This window comes from Gopherus evgoodei, chromosome 10 (genome assembly GCF_007399415.2).
Source record: "Gopherus evgoodei ecotype Sinaloan lineage chromosome 10, rGopEvg1_v1.p, whole genome shotgun sequence".
Taxonomy (NCBI): domain Eukaryota; kingdom Metazoa; phylum Chordata; order Testudines; family Testudinidae; genus Gopherus; species Gopherus evgoodei.
In genome coordinates, this window is record NC_044331.1 from 143879 (window position 1) to 162989 (window position 19111).

The following is a 19111-nucleotide window of genomic DNA, read 5'->3' on the forward strand; positions in this document are numbered from 1 at the left end:
TATGTGCAGGATCACGGCCTTAATTTTCAATATTTTGTTTTATGTCTATAGCAGTTTTGTACAACTCAAATGAGTGGCATTCTAAAACAGGCATTATAATTTAATTTAAAATTTAATAGAGTTGCAATAGCACACATTTTAAATTAGTTTCACAAAGCCCCAACATGATTTAAATCATTTTAACTGTTTTAAATTATTTAAAATTACCTTGATTTAAATCACTCTTCCCAGAAGTTATGGTGTCATAAACAGATAGCTAAGGGTTAATGTCTCTTTTACCTGTAAAGGGTTAAGAAGCTCAGTAAACCTGGCTGACACCTGACCAGAGGACCAATAGGGGGACAGGATACTTTCAAATCTTGGTGGAGGGAAGTCTTTGTTTGTGCTTTTTGAGTTGTTCGCTCTTGGGGCTAAGAGGGACCAGACGTACACCTCGGCTTTCCCAATCTTTCTGATCAGTCTTTCATGTTTCAAAATTGTAAGTAATAGCCAGGCAAGGCGGATTAGTCTTATGTTTATTTTCTTAACTTGTAAATGTGTCTTTTTGCTGGAAGGATTTTTATCTCTGTTTGCTGTAACTTTGAATCTAAGGCTAGAGGGGGAGTCCCTCTGGTCTATATGAATCTGAATACCCTGTAAAGCATTTTTCATCCTGATTTTACAGAGATAATTTTTACCTTTTCTTTCTTTAATTAAAAGTGGTTTTTTTTTTTTTAATACCCTGATTGATTTCTCCTTGTTTTAAGACCTAAGGGGTTTGGGTCTGGGCTTCCGAGGGAAGGTTTTAGGGGAACAGAAAGTGTGCCAGACACTAAATTCTGGCTGGTGGCAATGTACCAAATTTAAGATAGTAATTAAGCTTAAAAGTGTTTATGCAGGTCCCCACTTTTTGTACCCTAAAGTTCAAAGTGGGGGAAAAACTTTGACATGGTGAGCAGCGGTTGAGATTCTTAGGAACCAAAAGCTTAGCTTAAGCTTAGCCCATGATCATCCCAGTGGCCATTCTGGGGTGAACAGAACCAGACAGATTGAAGAAGTCCTTCCACTAGGAGGGAATGGGCAAGGACGTTGCCAAGTATGTCCGGTCTTGTGAGGTGTGCCAAAGAGTGGGAAAGCCTCAAGACCAGGTCAAAGCCCCTCTCCAGCCACTCCCCATAATTGAGGTCCCATTTTAGCGAGTAGCTGTGGATATTCTGGGTCCTTTCCCAAAAAAGACCCCCAGAGGAAAGCAGTACATACTGACTTTCGTGGACTTTGCTATCTGATGGCTGGAAGCAGTAGCTCCAGGCAACACCAGGGCTAAAACTGTGTGCCAGGCTTTAACAGACATTTTTGCCAGGGTAGGTTGGCCCTCCGACATCCTTACAGATTCAGGAACTAATTTCCTGGCAGGGACCATGAAAAATCTGTGGGAAGCTCATGGGGTGAATCACTTAGTTGCCACCTCTTACCACCATCAAACCAATGGCCTGGTGGAGAGGTTTAATGGAACTTTGGGGGCCATGATACGTAAATTCGTAAATGAACACTCCAATGATTGGGACCTAGTGTTGCAGCAGTTGCTTTTTGCCTACAGAGCTGTACCACATCCCAGTTTAGGGTCCTCACCGTTGGAACTTGTGTATGGCCACGAGGTTAAGGGGCCACTACAGTTGGTGAAGCAGCAATGGGAGGGGTTCATGCCTTCTCCAGGAACTAACATTCTAGACTTTGTAAGCAACCTACAAAGCACCCTCCAACACTCTTTAGCCCTTGCTAAAGAAAACCTAAAGAATGCTCAGGAAGAGCAAAAGGCCTGGTATGATAAACATACCAGAGAGTGTTCCTTCAAAGCAGGAGACCAGGTTATGGTCTTGAAGGTGCAACATGCCCATAAGATGGAAGCGTCATGGGAAGGGCCATTCACGGTCCAACAGCGCCTAGGAGCTGTTAACTATCTCATAGCATTTCCCACCTCAACCCTAAAGCGTACCATGTTAATTCTCTCAAGCCCTTTCATTCCAGAGACTTAAAGGTTTATCAGTTTACAGCCCAGGGAGAAGATGATGCTGAGTGGCCTGCAGGTGTCTACTACGAAGGAAAAAGTGACGGTGGCGTGGAAGAGGTGAGCCTCTCCACAATCTTGGAACGTCTGCAGTGGCAATTGATCAAGAAGCTGTGCACTAGCTTCGCCCCATTGTTGTCAACCACCTCAGGACGGACTGAACGGGCATACCACTCCATTGACACAGGTAATGCTCACTCAATTAGAACCCCACCCTACCAGGTGTCTCCTCATGCCCAAGCTGCTATAGAACAGGAGATCCAGAACATGCTACAGATGGGTATAATCCGCCCCTCTAACAGTGCATGGGCATCTCCAGTGGTTCTAGTACCCAAACCAGATGGGGAAATACGCTTTTGCATGGACTACCGTAAGCTAAATGCTGTAACTCGTCCCGAAAACTATCCAATGCCACACACCGATGAGCTGTTGGAGAAATTGGGACGTGCCCAGTTCATCTCTACAATAGACTTAACCAAGGGGTACTGGCAAGTACCGCTAGATGAACCTGCCAAAGAAAGGTCAGCCTTCATCACCCATGCAGGGGTGTATGAATTTAATGTGCTTCCTTTCGGGCTGCAAAATGCACCCGCCACCTTCCAAAGACTTGTAGATGGTCTCCTAGCAGGACTGGGAGAATATGCAGTTGCCTACCTCAATGATGTGGCCATTTTTTCTGATTCATGGGCAGAACACCTAGAACACCAGGAAAAAGTCTTTGGGTGCATCAGGCAGGCAGGACTAACTGTTAAGGCTAAAAAGTGTCAAATAGGCCAAAACAGAGTGACTTATCTTGGACACCAGGCGGGTCAAGGAACAATAAACCCCCTACAGGCCAAGGTGGATGCTATCCAAAAGGGGCCTGTCCCAAAGTCAAAGAAACAGGTCCAATCCTTCTTAGGCTTGGCTGGGTCTTACAGGCGATTTGTACCACACTACAGCCAAATAGCTGCCCCACTAACAGACTGACCAAAGAGACCCAGCCAAATGCAGGTAAGTGGACTGATGAGTGTCAGAAGGCCTTTACCCAGCTTAAGGCAACATTCATGTCTGACCCTGTGCTAAAGGCCCCAGACTTTGACAAACCATTCCTACTAACCACAGATGCATCTGTGCGTGGTGTAGGAGCAGTTTTAATGCAGGAAGGACCGAATCAAAACTTCCATCCTGTCGTGTTTCTCAGCAAGAAACTGTCCGAGAGGGAAAGCCACTGCTCAATCGGTGAAAAAGAATGCTATGCCATTGTGTATGCCCTGGAAAAGCTACGCCCATACGTTTGGGGACGGCGTTTCCAGCTACAAACCGACCATGTTGTCCTAAAGACACTTCATACTGCCAAGGGAAACAACAAAAAACTGCTTCGATGGAGTTTAGCTCTCCAAGATTTTGATTTTAAAATTCAACACATTTCAGGAGCTTCTAATAAGGTAGCTGATGCACTCTCCCGTGAAAGTTTCCCAGAATCAACTGGTAAAAAATTGTCCTTAAAATCTGAAAAGTCTTGTAGTTTACATAATTAGTAGTATATGTAAAGGTGCATGTGTTTTATTAATCTGTTTATTCTAAAGTTCTAGGAAGAAAGCACTGCCAGTGTGATTCCACACTATCTGAGATTTGGGGGGCGTGTCATAAACAGATGGTTATGGGTTAATGTCTCTTTTACCTGTAAAGGGTTAAGAAGCTCAGTAAACCTGGCTGACACCTGACCAGAGGACCAATAGGGGGACAAGATACTTTCAAATCTTGGTGGAGGGAAGTCTTTGTTTGTGCTTTTTGTGTTGTTCGCTCTTGGGGCTAAGAGGGACCAGACATACACCCAGGCTTTCCCAATCTTTCTGAATCAGTCTTTCATGTTTCAAAATTGTAAGTAATAGCCAAGCAAGGTGGATTAGTCTCATGTTTGTTTTCTTAACTTATAAATGTGTCTTTTTGTTGGAAGGATTTTTACCTCTGTTTGCTGTAACTTTGAATCTAAGGCTAGTGGGGGAGTCCCTCTGGTCTATATGAATCTGAACACCCTGTAAAGCATTTTCCATCCTGATTTTACAGAGATAAAGAAAGAAAAGGTAAAAATTAATTAAAAGCTTTCTTTTTAATACCCTGATTGATTTCTCCTTGTTTTAAGACCCAAGGGGTTTGGGTCTGGGTTTCCCAGGGAAGGTTTTGGGGGAACAGAAAGTGTGCCAGACACTAAATTCTGGCTGGTGGCAGCGTACCAGATTTAAGCTAGTAATTAAGCTTAAAAGTGTTCATGCAGGTCCCCACCTTTTGTACCCTAAAGTGCAAAGTGGGGGAAAAACCTTGACATATCGGCTCAATGCAGAAATCACTTTGTGAAAGTTTGTTGACTGTGTTATACAAAAAGTCAGACTGGATGTTCAGAATGGTTTCTTCCAGCCTTAAAACCTATGAAAAATAACAAGCCCAGACTCCCTTTCTAGCTGCTGAAACTCACCTACCTGTCCAGAATCTAATGGTCTCTGTAAAGCCTTTATTCAGAATGTAAAATTGAGACAGAGGGGGTTCGGAAGTAGGGAGAGAAGAGTTTGTCTTTTCCTCTTCTAGTAATCTGGAGGGAAGGCAAAAGGCAGGAGAATGAGGTTTCCCATACACACAGCTACTCCTAAAGGACAGGCTACTCCTAAAGGAGTCAAAGATAGTACCCTGGTGAGGAAATGAGAAAATGGAGAGAATCTTTGCTTCAAAATGACTTCCTGTCAATAGGAAACTAATTCTAGCTTTCTCCTGTTGCACAGCTTTGCACAGGATCTGAAACATGCAACTGCAGCAACAGAAACTCTAGTGAGAATCTGGCACAAATTCATTTGCAGGAGAAAATCTCCCAAGCTGAACTTCAGTGATCACAATTAAACTGTCAACTAGTTGCCAAAACTGATCCAGGAGTAACCAATAACCAGCAACTCAATTCACACTAAAAATGACCACCCATGCAGGAGGGAGACTCTCTGAATAACCACACATTCTACAAAAAGGACAGGAGTACTTGTAGCACCTTATAGACTAACAAATTTATTTGAGCATAAGCTTTCGGGGACTATAGCCCACTTCTTTGGATGCCCATGAAAGCTTATGCTCAAATAAATTTGTTAGTCTCTAAGGTGCCACAAGTACTCCTGTTCTTTTTGCGGATACAGACTAACACGGCTGCTACTCTGAAACCACACATTCTACCTAACAAAATACCAAGAGATGGAAAGCAGTTTCTTCTCTTTCCTTGAAAAACTGGCTTTCCCTGCTTCTCCACCAGGACTGCCCATGCTAGGGACAATATCCTAGTTAAATTTATATCAATGGACTTCTTCCAATCTCATCTAGTGCCCAGCACCAAGAATCAGCTCCAAAATCCAGTACACCTCTACCCCGATATAATGCAACCCGATATAATATGAATTTGGATATAACGTGGCAAAGCAGTGCTCGGGGGGGGGGGCAGGGTTGCGCACTCCAGCGGATCAAAGCAAGTTCGATAGAATGCACTTTCACCTATAAAGCAGTAAGATTTTTTGGCTCCCAAGGACCGTGTTATATCAGGGTACAGGTGTATTTCAAACATTATTGGGTATTCATAGATTCAAAGGCCAGAAAGGACCATTGTGATCATCTAGTCTTATCTTCTGTATAGAGGGATATAGGCCATAGAACTTCCCCAAAATAATTCCTAGAGCGTACTCATTTTGGTCCGACAGCGTACTCATTTTGGTCCTACAGAGTGCAGTGCCAGGCTACCGCAAGCAAATTGAGGAACACCAGAGAGTATAGTCCTGGCAATAGCTGTCTAATACCAGGTAATCAAGTTCATCCATCTTGGTAGTTAGACTTCTAGCATATGTATACAAGCACTTATAAAATCTGTCAATATTTAGGTGTCTGTCTTCATGTGATGTAATTCAATGGGACTCTTTTTCACTTAACTGTTTCTTTTCAGTTCTGACCTGTACTTTATCAACTTCTATCCTCTCTCATCTTTACTAGGATATAGAGCAGTGGTTCTCAAACTTTTGTACCGGTGACCCTTTCACATAGCAACTCTCTGAGTGTGCCTCCAATTATCATTTAAAAACACTTTTTTATATATTGAACACCATTATAAATCCTGGAGGTAAAGTGGGGTTTGAGGTGAAGGCTGACAGCTCACAACCCCTCAGGTAATAACCTCGCGACCCCCTGAGGGGTCCTGACTCCCAGTTTGAGAACCCATGATATAGAGCATCCCCTTTAAATAAATCCTCCCTTAAAGGATGTCTCTATCTGAACCATGGGCTCCTCCACACCTGTTGGCTCTCCCCAGCCTTTAATTTAAAGATTCCTCTACTACCTTTTTAACTGTACATGCCAGAAATCTGGTTCCATTTCAATTTAGGTGGAGCCCGTCCTTCCTGTATAAGTTGCTTCTTTCCCAAAAGGTTCCCCAGTTCCTAATAAACCTAAATCCCTCTTCCCAACACCATTGTCTCATCCATGCATTAAGACCCTGGAATTCTGCCCAACTGGCAGGGAGCACGTGAAACTGGAAGACTTTCAGAGAATGCTACCATGGAGGTCCTGGACTTTAAATCTCTTATCTTGCAGCCTAAATTTGGCTTGCAGGACCTCTGTTCTACCTTTCTCTATATCACTGATAGCTATGTGTATCTCAACCATCTACTTCTCTTGGAAGCACTACCTCATCCCTATAGGATGGGTCCCAGAACCATGTAGAAAGCAGTAAAGGCACACTCTCCTGCAGATCTGAATGGTCAGTGCTAAATTCTATAATAGACCATAATCCCAAATGTCTTTATTTCACTTGGCATGGGACGCACAGTAGATGTAGACATCTGATCTGAAGAGGCAATTCTCCACAGAAAACTGCCTGCCCTGTATCCATACTTGCTAAAGCATGATCAGACAGCAGCACAGGAATCCTAGGGGAGGTGCCAGAACCCAAACATTTTGTTGTTGTTTTAACATAAATACAGCTCTCACAGCATAGGTCTAAACTACTGCACCAAACAAAATACTGAGACACCAGCTCAGAAGATGTGAAAAAGGAGACAGAATGAGAAGGCACTTGAGAGTCTCAGCAAATATCTTTGGACAAGAGAAAGGAAGAGAGTTACTGTCTCAGACAAGTAGACAGAATTTTTGTGGAGTTCTGATATAAGCAGAAAAGACCGTTACTCACCTTTGTAACTGTTGTTCTTCGAGATGTGTTGCTCGTATCCATTCCAGGTAGGTGTACGCGCCGCGCGTGCACGTCTGCCGGAAACTTTTTACCCTAGCAACTCCAGTGGGCCGGCAGATCGCCCCCTAGAGTGGCGCCACTATGGCACTAGATATATACCCCTGCCGGCCCACTCACTCCTCAGTTCCTTCTTGCCGGCTACTCCGACAGTGGGGAAGGAGGGCGGGTGTGGAATGGATATGAGCAATACATCTCGAAGAACAACAGTTACAAAGGTGAGTAACCGTCTTTTCTTCTTCGAGTGATTGCTCATATCCATTCCAGGTAGGTGATTCCCAAGCCTTACCTAGGCGGTGGGGTCGGAGTGAGAGGTCGCGGCCTGGAGTACTGCAGAGCCAAAGGCCGCATCATCTCTGGACTGCTGAACCAGGGCGTAATGGGAAGCGAATGTGTGGACCGATGACCAGGTCGCCGCCCTACAAATCTCTTGGATCGGTACGCGGGCCAGGAAAGCCAGCGATGATGCTTGTGCTCTGGTGGAGTGAGCAGTCACATGGCCGGCTGGAACGTGGGCCAGGTCGTAGCAGGTCCTGATGCAGGAGGTAACCCAGGAAGATAGCCGCTGGGAGGAAATCGGCAGCCCCTTAACCCGGTCCGCTACCGCCACAAATAACTGGGGGGACTTGCGGAAGGGTTTGGTCCTGTCCACATAAAATGCTAGCGCCCGACGTACATCTAGCGAGTGGAGCTGTTGCTCTCTGCGGGACGAATGGGGCTTTGGGAAAAAAACTGGGAGGAAAATCTCCTGATTAACATGGAAAGCTGAGCCCACCTTGGGAAGAAAGGCAGGGTGAGGCCTCAGCTGTACCTTGTCTTTATGGAAGATGGTATACGGCGGGTCCACTGTGAGGGCCCTCAGTTCGGACACTCGTCTAGCTGAGGTAATGGCCACTAGGAAGGCGGTCTTCCACGAGAGGTAGAGCAGGGAGCAAGTAACTAATGGCTCGAATGGAGGGCCCATGAGCCGAGTTAGGACCAGGTTGAGGTCCCATGAAGGGGCTAGAGGGCGGATTTGTGGATAGAGCCGCTCCAGTCCCTTCAGGAATCTCACCACCATAGGATGGGAGAAGACAGAACAACTGTCCATTCCCGGGTGAAATGCGGAGATGGCCGCTAGGTGGACCCGGAGGGATGATAACGCTAGACCCTGGGTCTTGAGGGACCAGATGTAGTCTAAAATAGTGGTGACGGGAGTCTCCATAGGGCGAAGAGTTTTCTCTGAACACCAACAGGAGAAACGCTTCCACTTAGCTGAGTAAGTCACCCTGGTGGAAGGCTTTCTACTGCCCATGAGAACCTCCCGAACCGGGGAAGAACACCGCAGCTCAGAGCCTGTCAACCACGCAGGAGCCACGCCGTAAGGTGCAGAGACGGAAGGTCCGGGTGACATAGCCTGCCGTGGTCCTGGGTGATCAGGTCCCGATGTAGGGGCAGGGTAACTGGGTTGGCTACTGAGAGGTCCAGCAACATGGGGTACCAATGCTGTCTGGCCCATGCTGGAGCTATGAGAATCACCCGGGCTCTGTCTCTGCGCACCTTGAGGAGAACCCTGTGTATCAGCGGAACGGGAGGGAATGCATAACACAGGTGGGCTGTCCATGGGATCAGGAATGCATCTGCTAGAGACCCTGGTTCCCAACCCTGGAAGGAGCAGAATGCTCAACACTTCCTGTTCTGCCTGGACGCGAAGAGGTCCATCTGGGGATGACCCCACCTCTGGAAGAGTGAGAGGGCGATGTCCGGACGGAGGGACCACTCGTGCGAACGGAAGGATCTGCTCAGCCGATCCGCCAGAGTGTTCCGCACTCCCGGGAGACAGGAGGCGGAAAGGTGAACCGAATGGGCTATGCAAAACTCCCAGAGGCGCATTGCCTCGAGACACAGGGGAGAGGATCTGGTGCCGCCCTGCTTGTTGATGTAAAACATGGTCGTCGTGTTGTCGGTGAACACCGTGACACAACGACCTTGAAGGAGATGGACAAACGCTTGACAAGCAAGGTGGACCACTCTCAACTCTCGTATGTTGATATGGAGGTTGATCTCGAGGTGTCCACAAGCCCTGAGTTCTCTGGGTGCCACAGTGCGCTCCCCAGCCCAGATCTGAGGCATCCGTGGTCAGGGATGCCGAGGGTTGGGGCGGATGGAACAGGAGCCCCGCACAGACCATGGACCGGTCCAGCCACCAGCGAAGAGAGTCCAGTACCCTCTGAGGAACGGTGACGACTGTGTCCAACGAATGTCTGGCCGGCCGATACTGCGCAATGAACCATGACTGAAGAGGCCTCATGCGGAGACGGGCATATGCCGTTACGAACGTACAGGCCGCCATGTGGCCTAGAAAGGCCAGACATCTTCGCAGAGAGGTCAGCGGGGCCGCCTGCAAACATAGAATGATGGCCGACAGCGACTGGAACCTGGGGAAGGGTAGCAAGGCCCTGGCCAGGGTAGAGTCCAGAACGGCCCCGATGAACTCTATCCGCTGCCTGGGGAGCAGAGTAGACTTGTCCACATTGATGACAAGGCCCAAGGCAGCAAAGAGGGTGCTGATCCTGTCGACATGGGTGCGGACCTGCAGCTCCGATGTGCCTCGGATCAGCCAGTCGTCCAGGTAGGGGGAAGACGTGAATGCGGCAACGTCGAAGGTGTGCGACGACAACTGCCATGCATTTCGTAAACACCCTCAGGGCCGTAGAGAGGCCAAACGGAAGGACCGCAAACTGATAATGTTGGCGGCCGACCACAAAGCGGAGAAAACGTCTGTGTTGGGGGGCAATGGAGATGTGAAAGTAAGCGTCCTGCATATCGAGGGCGGCGTACCAGTCTCCGGGATCCAGGGATGGGATGATGGTTCCAAGGGATACCATGCGGAACTTCAACTTCACGATATACTTGTTGAGTTCCCGCAGGTCGAGGATGGGCCTGAGGCCGCCCTTGGATTTGGAGATTAGAAAGTAGTGGGAATAAAACCCCTTGCCCTTCTCGTTGTCTGGAACCACCTCTACGGCTCCCTTGACAAGGAGCGCGTGTACCTCCTGACGGAGGAATTGCTCGTGAGAGGGGTCCCTGAAGAGGGACGGGGAAGGAGGGGGCGGGGGGAAGAAAACTGCAGGCGATAACCGGCCTGCACTGTACGCAAGACCCAACGGTCCGACGTTATTCGGGTCCACGCCGGGAGGAAAAAAGAAAGGCGATTGGAAAACTGCGGGGAGGGATCCGGAGGGGAAACTGGTACTGCGCCCTCGGGCGCACCTTCAAAAGGAAGGCTTAGGCCCTGGAGGGGCCTTGGCGGAGCCTTGGTTCTGCCCCGCTTGGCCACCGGACTGCCTGCGGCGGTTGTTCCTGCCGCGGCGCCTAGAGAGGTCCTGCCTTGGGCGGAACTGGGGGTACAGCCGCCGCTGCTGCTGCTGGTTTTGCTGCCGGAATGGCCTGCGCTGCGTCGCAGGCGTGTGCATGCCGAGCGACCGTATTATGACCCTGTTGTCTTTGAGGTCTTTTAGTCTCGGGTCTGTTTTATCAGAAAACAGGCCCTGGCCTTCAAAGGGGAGGTCCTGGATTGTATGTTGGAGCTCCGGCGGAAGGCCAGAGACCTGCAGCCAGGAAATTCGGCGCATCGTGAGCTCCGAGGCCAGGGTCCGAGCGGCCGACGGCCGAGTCGGCAGCATCAAGGGAGGCCTGTAGCGATGTTCTTGCTACTTTCTTGCCCTCGTCCAGGATGGTGGAAAATTCCTGGCGGGCGTCCTGAGGCAAGAGCTCCGCGAACTTCCCCGCCGCTACGCAAGAGTTGAAGGAGTAGCGGCTGAGGAGGGCCTGCTGGTTTGAGACCCGGAGCTGTAGCGCCCCCGCCGAATAGACCTTGCGGCCCAGGAGGTCCATCCTTCTCGCCTCCTTCGACTTGGGCGCTGGGGCCTCTTGCCCGTGGAGCTCCCTGTCGTTCACCGACTGGACCACTAATGAGCAGGGTGTCAGGTGAACATATAAGTATTCATAACCCTTCGAGGGGGCCATGTACTTTCGTTCCACCCCTCGAGCGGTCGGAGGGATGGAGGCCGGTGACTGCCAGATGTTATTGGCGTTGGCCTGGATTGTCTTTATAAAGGGCAGGGCCACTCTGGTGGGCGCATCGGCGGAAAGGATGCTCACCACCGAGTCCTCAATTTCAGACACCTCCTCCGCTTGCAAGTCCAGGTTCTGTGCCACCCGGCGGAGGAGGTCTTGGTGCGCCCTAAGATCCAGCGGGGGAGGACTGGACGACGAGGTACCTGCCACTGCCTCATCCGGAGACGAGGACGAGGAAACCCCCGGCAACAAAGTGTCCACGGGGGGGTCCGTGTGGGGCTGCACCTCCGTCCCTGGAGGGAGCTCTGAGTCTAGGTGACTGGACCTGCCATCCGCTTCCGGAGAGTGAGGGGGTCTCGATACCGTCGCCTTTGGAGGTCTGCGTTCCCCCGTAGGTCGGGGGGTAATGTGTTGCGGGCCCTGGGCCTGGGAATACGCCCAAGGGGTCCAAAACCCCCACTGCTGAGGCCCTCGCTCTTGTGTGGGAGGGTCCTGGAACAGGGCCGAGTGTGTGCCCTGGCCCATGGCATAGGTGCTGTCAGTCTGGGAAGAGACTTGACGGCTCCCGAGACGGCCACGGAGGCGCTGAGCCTGATTGGTATACGACTCTGTGCGCCGAGACCGATGCTCCCCTCGGTGCCGGGATCCGGATCGGGAGCGATGTCGGTGCCGGGAGCGGGACTGCAACCTTCGATGAGCGCGGTGCCGGGACGGCAGCGGAGACTGGGAACTGCCACCAGTGCGGTGCCGGGAGGTCGACCGAGGCGCCGAACGCTGAGGTGAATGGCTCCTGGAGTCTTGGTGCAGGCGGTGAGACAAGCCCGACCGGGACCGTGCAGATGGCGATCGGTGCCGCGAGTAGGACCGGTACCGCCTGGGAGAGCGGTGCCGGGACTCAGAGCGGCACCCCGAGCGCGAGCGCTCACGCCTCCGGGGTGATCGGTGCCGGGGCTCGGGAGACAGCGCTCGAAGCATCGGTTTACCCCTGGAGGTTACCCATCCCGGGGTGCCGGCTGAGGCTGCGATGGCTCCGTCATCGCGATCAGGTCTCGAGCCGAGGCAAAGGTCTCCGGCGTAGACGGTACCCGGAGCTCGACCCCGATCTTAAGGGGGAGCTTGGAGGGGCTGGACTCGACGGACGTTCCGGGCCCGGAGTCGACAGCAGTCCTGCAGGCGGTGCCGCGGCTAGGGTAGGTGCCGGGCGGTCCACTCGGGCCTGCCTGGATGGTGTTGCAGACGTCGAGGGACGAGAGTCTGCTCCCGGTGCCGGAGATGGTCGGTGCCGGGGAGTCTTGCCGGTGCCGGCACGGTCCAGTGCCGGAGTAGAACTGGCTGACTGCGCCGACGGTGCCGGAGACAGAGCCACTTCCATAAGGAGAGCGCGGAGTCTTTGGTCTCTCTCCTTCGTGCGAGGCTTAAAAGCCTTGCAAATGCGGCACTTTTCGCTGATATGCGATTCCCCCAGGTATTTAGGGCACGTGTCGTGGGGATCGCTCGTAGGCATCGGCTTCTTGCACGCCGAGCACTGCTTGAAGCCCGGCGAGCCAGGCATGGACCCGGTGCCGGGTGCCGGGGAGGGTAACGGCCCACCCGCAAGCGATGTTAGACCACTATATTACAAGATTTCAACTAACTACTAACGAACAGTCTATCTACTAACTAACTATGAACTATTTACAACGAAAGACGATGAACAAATACAGGAGAGCTAGGGACGTGGAGGTCAGCAAGCCGCACTCCACAGTTCCAGCAACCGACACGGTGGTAAGAAGGAACTGAGGAGCGGGTGGGCCGGGAGGGGTATACATCTAGTGCCATAGTGGCGCCACTCTAGGGGGCGACCTGCCGGCCCACTGGAGTTGCTAGGGTAAAAAGTTTCCGGCAGACGTGCACGCGCGGCGCATACACCTACCTGGAATGGATATGAGCAATCACTCGAAGAAGAACTTGTTGGCTTCACAATTAATTAAGAAGAAAACAATGTACAAAGCAGAAAAACCCTGAAAGGGTCTCATTTCCTGCCACGTGGACTTCTATAATTCATAGATTGAGGCCAAGAGGGACCGTTATGATCATCTAGTCCAGGGGTCTCAAACTCAAATGACCATGAGGGCCACATGAGGACTAGTGCATTGACCCAAGGGCCACATCACTGACACACACCTCTCACTGCCTCTGGCCCCGCCCCCACTCCACCACTTCCATTAGGACCAGCCTCTTCCCATCCCTTCCCTGCCCATTCCAACGCCTTCCCCGAAATTCCCACCCCAGCACTGCCCCAGGGGGTGCAGGTTACAGCAGGTGGCTCAGGGCAGGGAGTGCAGGAGGGGTGCGGGATATGGCAGAGGGCTCAGGGCTGGGAGTTGGGCTGCAGGAGGAGTTCAGTGTATAAGCTCCAGCCCGGTGCCGCTTACCTAGAGTGGCTCTGGGGTGGCAGCGGCACGCACTGGGGCCAGGGCAGGCTCCCTGCCTGCCTGCCCTGGCCCCGGCCCCGCGCTGCTCTGTTCCAGGAAGCAGCTGGAACTGTGTCCCTGCAGACCCTGGGGGAAGGGGAGGGGCTCAGGGTTCCGCGTCTGCTGCTCTTGCCGCACCTCCAGGTACCTCCCACGAAGCTCCCATTGGCCGCGGTTCCCTGTTCCCGGCCAATGGGAGCTGCATGGGGTGATGCCTGGAAGGAGGCAACGCAGGAGCCCTCTGCCTCCTTCCCCCTCCCTCCCCAGACCGAAGAGACGTGCTGCCAGCTGCTTCAGAGAGCGGCGCGGGGCTCACAGCACCACAGGATGCAATCCCATGGGTAGGCAGAGGAGCCGGGGGGGGGGGCGCAGAGAGCTTGACGGGTCCATGCACAAGAGTCACATGCGGCCTGTGGGCTGTGTGTTTAAGACCCCTGATGTAGTCTGACCTCCTGCATAACACTGGCCACAGATTTCACCCAGTGATTCAGGCATCAACGCTTACAACTAATGGTTGAACTAAAGCATGCCTCTATATCCTCAGAGCCAACTTCATTTTCTCCTTTAAAAATATTTATTAAGTGCCTTCTTTGTAGTCCCATTGCCTGTGCCAACAGTTGGTGAATATGAACTTGACTGCTTTCCCTCCCTAGCATCAACTCTACCATGTGTGTTGTGTATTCCAAAAATGCCACCCCAGAGGCAGGGAGAAATTTTCAAACAAATTCTAAGCCCATAATTCTTGGAAATAGAATTATTATACATTCAACACCTTCTAAACAACAAAAGCATCTTATTGTAACAGCTAATTGCCTTAATCTCTGACCATTAGAAAGAGGCAGAATTGGCTCAACTGGTTACTCAGAGGGCAAGTAGAACACAATTAGCATGTCATCTCTCAGCACCATAGTTACGTTTATCATACAAAGAAGTACCACAAAAAGCTTAACAGAGCCTGAAAGTCAAGACTCAGTATGGCAAATCTGACAGACCTGGACAAAGTTTACTACTCAATATGTATAGTTCCTCTAGCTTTTCACTGAGTACCATGTTCCTCCACATGCCTCATCCACACCACCATAAAAAAACAAAATGAAAACAAAACAAATGTTACTCTAAATTTAATTCAGTGCAAGCAGCTGCTGCTCTTCAGTTCCCTTTCTGCTTTTCATTACTATTTCCAATGAGTCATAAGGAAAGTATTCAGAACGAGGAAAAGATGGTGGTAGTCTATTCCAATCCTCCCCCATCCTTCACCCACTTCTCAGAAAATACAGCTCTATATGCACATTCCAATATATTTCCAGTCCAAACTACAAAAAGCAACGAGTCCTGTGGCACCTTAAAGACTAATAGTTGTATTGGAGAATAAGCTTTCGTGGGTGAACACCCACTTCGTCAGATGCATTTCCAGTCCAAACTGTCACTCCTAGCCAATTCATGAGGTCACCAATGAAATAGAAAAAGAAGCTGGGGAGAAACATCTGCGGAAGTCCAAAAAGGAGCTGACACAAAGCTCCAGCTGAGCTGATGGGAATTAGACAATAACTCATTCAGCCTACAACTGACGGAAACAGAAAATGGAATCCTGCTCACTCAGCAGAACCAGTAAGCCTCACTATCAGGACATCTTTATATTGACCTGGAAGGAAGTAAACTGAAAAACAAATTCCATAACACGCACTGATCATTGAATGAGTGGTCAGCAGAGTTTGAACCTAGGATCTTCAGCACTGCAGCCTAGACCTCTACCACTGGAGCTGAAGTACTATCATAGTGGCTTGTTTATGAACCAGTTTCTAAAGAGGAATACATCATGCACTGAAACAGTGAGATATATGTACAGAAGTAGCCTCATTTTGCAAGGTGCATAACCATGCACATAAATATAGCAGATTCTTTTGAAAAGCTGCGCAAGTGGATTCAACTTGAGTTTGCCATATTAGAGCCGTGGGTTCTACTTCCAGCTCTACCAGAAGTGACCTTGTGCTCAGATAGTCAACAAATCACTGGAAGAGGTAAGATTTAAATTCACAGTTTCCTGGCTCCCAGCTCAATGTGCTTTTTCCTAAAGGATATTTTGAAGGAGAAGGATATGCAGGCAGACTCATGCAACTCTGTACAACGTGGAAACATGTACAGGTGGAACATTCAGAAAATTAAGGAGCAAGTGTAGAACAAGTTCTACTGCCAAGATACTCCATCTTGTATCTTGGCCAAATATGGCTGGGTTTTCATAGAGTCAACAACAGTCATCTCTCTGACCCCAAGGCCAATCACCTGTCAAATTTCAAATTTTCCACCAAATTTCAAAAGCAATAGAATTGTTCAAAATGCTTGGAAAAAATGTACTGATATTAGCAAAATTATTTTTCCTAAATCTTGTTCTTGGAAACTTGAGGCTGAGACCCACCATGGAAAATGTCATCCAAAACCATAACATTTTGGCAAAGTTATAAGGAACTAAAAACAGAGGATTATAGTGGAAAGTGTTAGGTAGCCTTACCTGTGTCACTACTCTCTCCACCTATAATGCAGGCATAAAATTTTACACATACAATATTTTTAAATTACATATGCATACAAGGTAAGCCAATTACATCAACACAGTTTTCTCCACTGACCTCATATACTGTTTCCCCTCCCACTTATACAATATGTACACATTTTCTAGCTATCTACCTCATATAGCCACTCAACAACAGTCAAGGACTAAATTACGTCCAAATACTCTCTTAAGCAGGTACAATAATACCTCTCAATATCTCATTAGTTTCAAGCCTCCTCTCCTTACCTCTTTGCTTCCTCCAGATGACAAAGATACTCATAAGCCACATTCTGATGTCTTCTCTCATCCATCTCCTCTGCTGTCATCCTCTCATTATCCAGGACAGCTGAAAAGAGCCAAAAACACTGTCAGCCTCCAACATACCTGATACGCAGATATATAAGCGACCCTTGACTTCAGCAGCTTGCACCTATCTCCATAGTAAAATGTGTCATCTTGCCCAAGGACAGCCACATCAGTGCACACAGCATATTCTCTATTCTATGTATTACAATAGTACCTGGAGGTCATAGAGGACTGATTGTGCTAGGCACTTTACGAACATATAGTAAGGTAGAGTCCTTTACCGAAAGAGCTTACAGCAGTGGTCACCAACCAGTAGATTGATTGCAGAGCGTCTGCCAGTTGATCACAATCTCTGGCCACTAAAAGTCCATCAACGCAACAGGGCTAAGGCAAGCTCCCTGCCTGCCCTTGCCCCATGCTGCTCTGGGAAGCGGCCAGCACGTCCCTGCATGGGGGGCAGAGGGTTTCCATGCGCTACTCCTGCCAGCAAGCACAGCACCCACAGCTCCCATTGGCTGGACACAGGGAACTGAGGCCAGTGGGAGTTGCAGTTGCAGTGCCTGCAGGGATCGGCAGTGCACGGAGCCACATGCCCCTCCCCCCAGGGTCACGGCGCAAGGACATGCTGTCAGCTTCCAGGAGTAGCGTGAGGCTGGAGCAGGCAGGGAGCCTGCTTTAATCCCACTGCGCCACCACCCGAGGTTAGTGCCACCCGGTGGGAGCCCACACCACACCTGCACCCCAACCTCCACCCCTGAGCCCCCTCCTGGAGCCAGTACCCCGTCCCTCCTGCACCCAGAACCCCCTGCTCCAGCCCTGAGCCCCCTCCTGGAGCCAGAACCCTGTACCTCCTCCTGAACCTCAAACCCTGTCCTGCACCCCAACCCCCTGCCTGGAGCCCCCTCCTGCACCCAAACTCCCTCCCAGAGCTTGCAACCCTCACCCCCCTTGCACTCTAACCCCCTGGCCTAGGCTCAGCCAGGAGCCCCCTCCCACACTCCAAACCCCTCAGCCCCAGCCCAGAGCCCACACCCCAACTTCCTGCCCCAGCCTGGTGAAACTGAGTGAGGGTGGGAGAGAGCAAGCAATGAAGGGAGGGGTGTGAAGTCAGCACAGTGGGCCCTTGGGGGAAGGGGTGGAGCTTTGGGGAATGGGCGGGGAAGATCCTGGATTGCACTTAAATTCAAAAAGTGATCTTGTGCTTAAAAAGGTTGGAAACCACGGGCTCACAATCTAAATAGACAAGACAAAGAGTGGGAGGGGAAACAAAAAACAGAGAGGGCAAATGACTTAGAATCAGAGAATACCAGGGTTGGAAGGGACCTCAGGAGGTCATCTAGTCCAACCCCCTGCTCAAAGCAGGACCAATCCCCAGACAGATTTTTGCCCCAGATCCCTAAATGGCTCCCTCAAGGATTGAACTCACAACCTTGGATTTAGCAGGCCAAAGCTCAAACCACTAAGCTATCCCTTCTGTCATCGTCCCCCACGCAAGGTGTTACAGCAGATCAGAACCAGAAAAAGAACCCAGGACTCCTGATTCCTTGTCTGTGTCCCTCTCTACTATAACACAGTGCCTCTACATGGCTCTTATTTATTATGACTCCACATTATAACAAACAGGATTAAACCTGAGTCCTATTTTTCCACTGTCCTGCACGGGCTTGATGACCAAATCAAGCTGTCCATTACAAATTAAAGAAAACACAATAATCAAAAAATGATTCTTCCCTTTCTCTCCTGTCACAGGCACAGAAGTACCTCGTCTTCTCTTTACTGCTAACCCCTTCATTTATCCAGAGACCCCACCTCATCCACTGATCTCCCTAATGCCCACTTATTCCCTCCTGAATCCTCTCGCTCTCTAGTTCTTTCCCCACACATTATCATTACTGCTCTATCTCATCTCTAAGATTACTGAAAGGTCTATCTACAAGCCCTGTTTGGTATTTCTCTCCTCCAATTCAGCTTCTGGCTCCTGTACTCCACTGAAACTGCTCTCACCAAAGATTCTCATCATCTCTTCATAGGCAAAGATGACAGTCAATCTCCCAGCCTCATCTTTTGAGCTATCAGTCACCTCATAGCTCAAACAGTGAATGACAGTGAAAGTGAGGTAGGATCAGAAGAGGCTAAACAGGGAAAGAACATGTTAAAAATTACTTGGACAAATTAGATGTCTTTAAGTCACCAGGGCTTGATGAAATGCATCCTAGAATACTCAAGGAGCTGACTGAGAAGATATCTGAGCCATTACCGATTATCTTTGAGAATTCATGGAGGATGAGAGAGATTCCAGGAGACTGGAAAAGGGCAAATACAGTGCCCATCTATAAAAAGAGAAATAAGGACACAGGCCCTGCTCCCACTCTACCCCTTCCAGCCCCTCCCCTGAGCCTGCAGTGCCCTCACTCCTCCTGCATGCAATGAAGCAGTTGGTTGGGAGGTGCTGAGGGGGA

The 19111-nt window shown here is 50.0% G+C and overlaps 1 protein-coding gene across 2 annotated transcripts in view; it reads right to left on the bottom strand.

Moving 5' to 3' along the window:
* The window catches only part of IQGAP1 (IQ motif containing GTPase activating protein 1), a 164130-nt gene that overhangs the window by 137630 nt on the left and 7389 nt on the right, over nt 1–19111 (bottom strand). For both annotated transcript variants that reach the window (XM_030576755.1, XM_030576756.1), the window contains one exon: nt 16593–16692. In XM_030576755.1, the coding sequence (XP_030432615.1) occupies nt 16593–16692 (100 nt within the window). The remainder of the gene's footprint in view (nt 1–16592; nt 16693–19111) is intronic.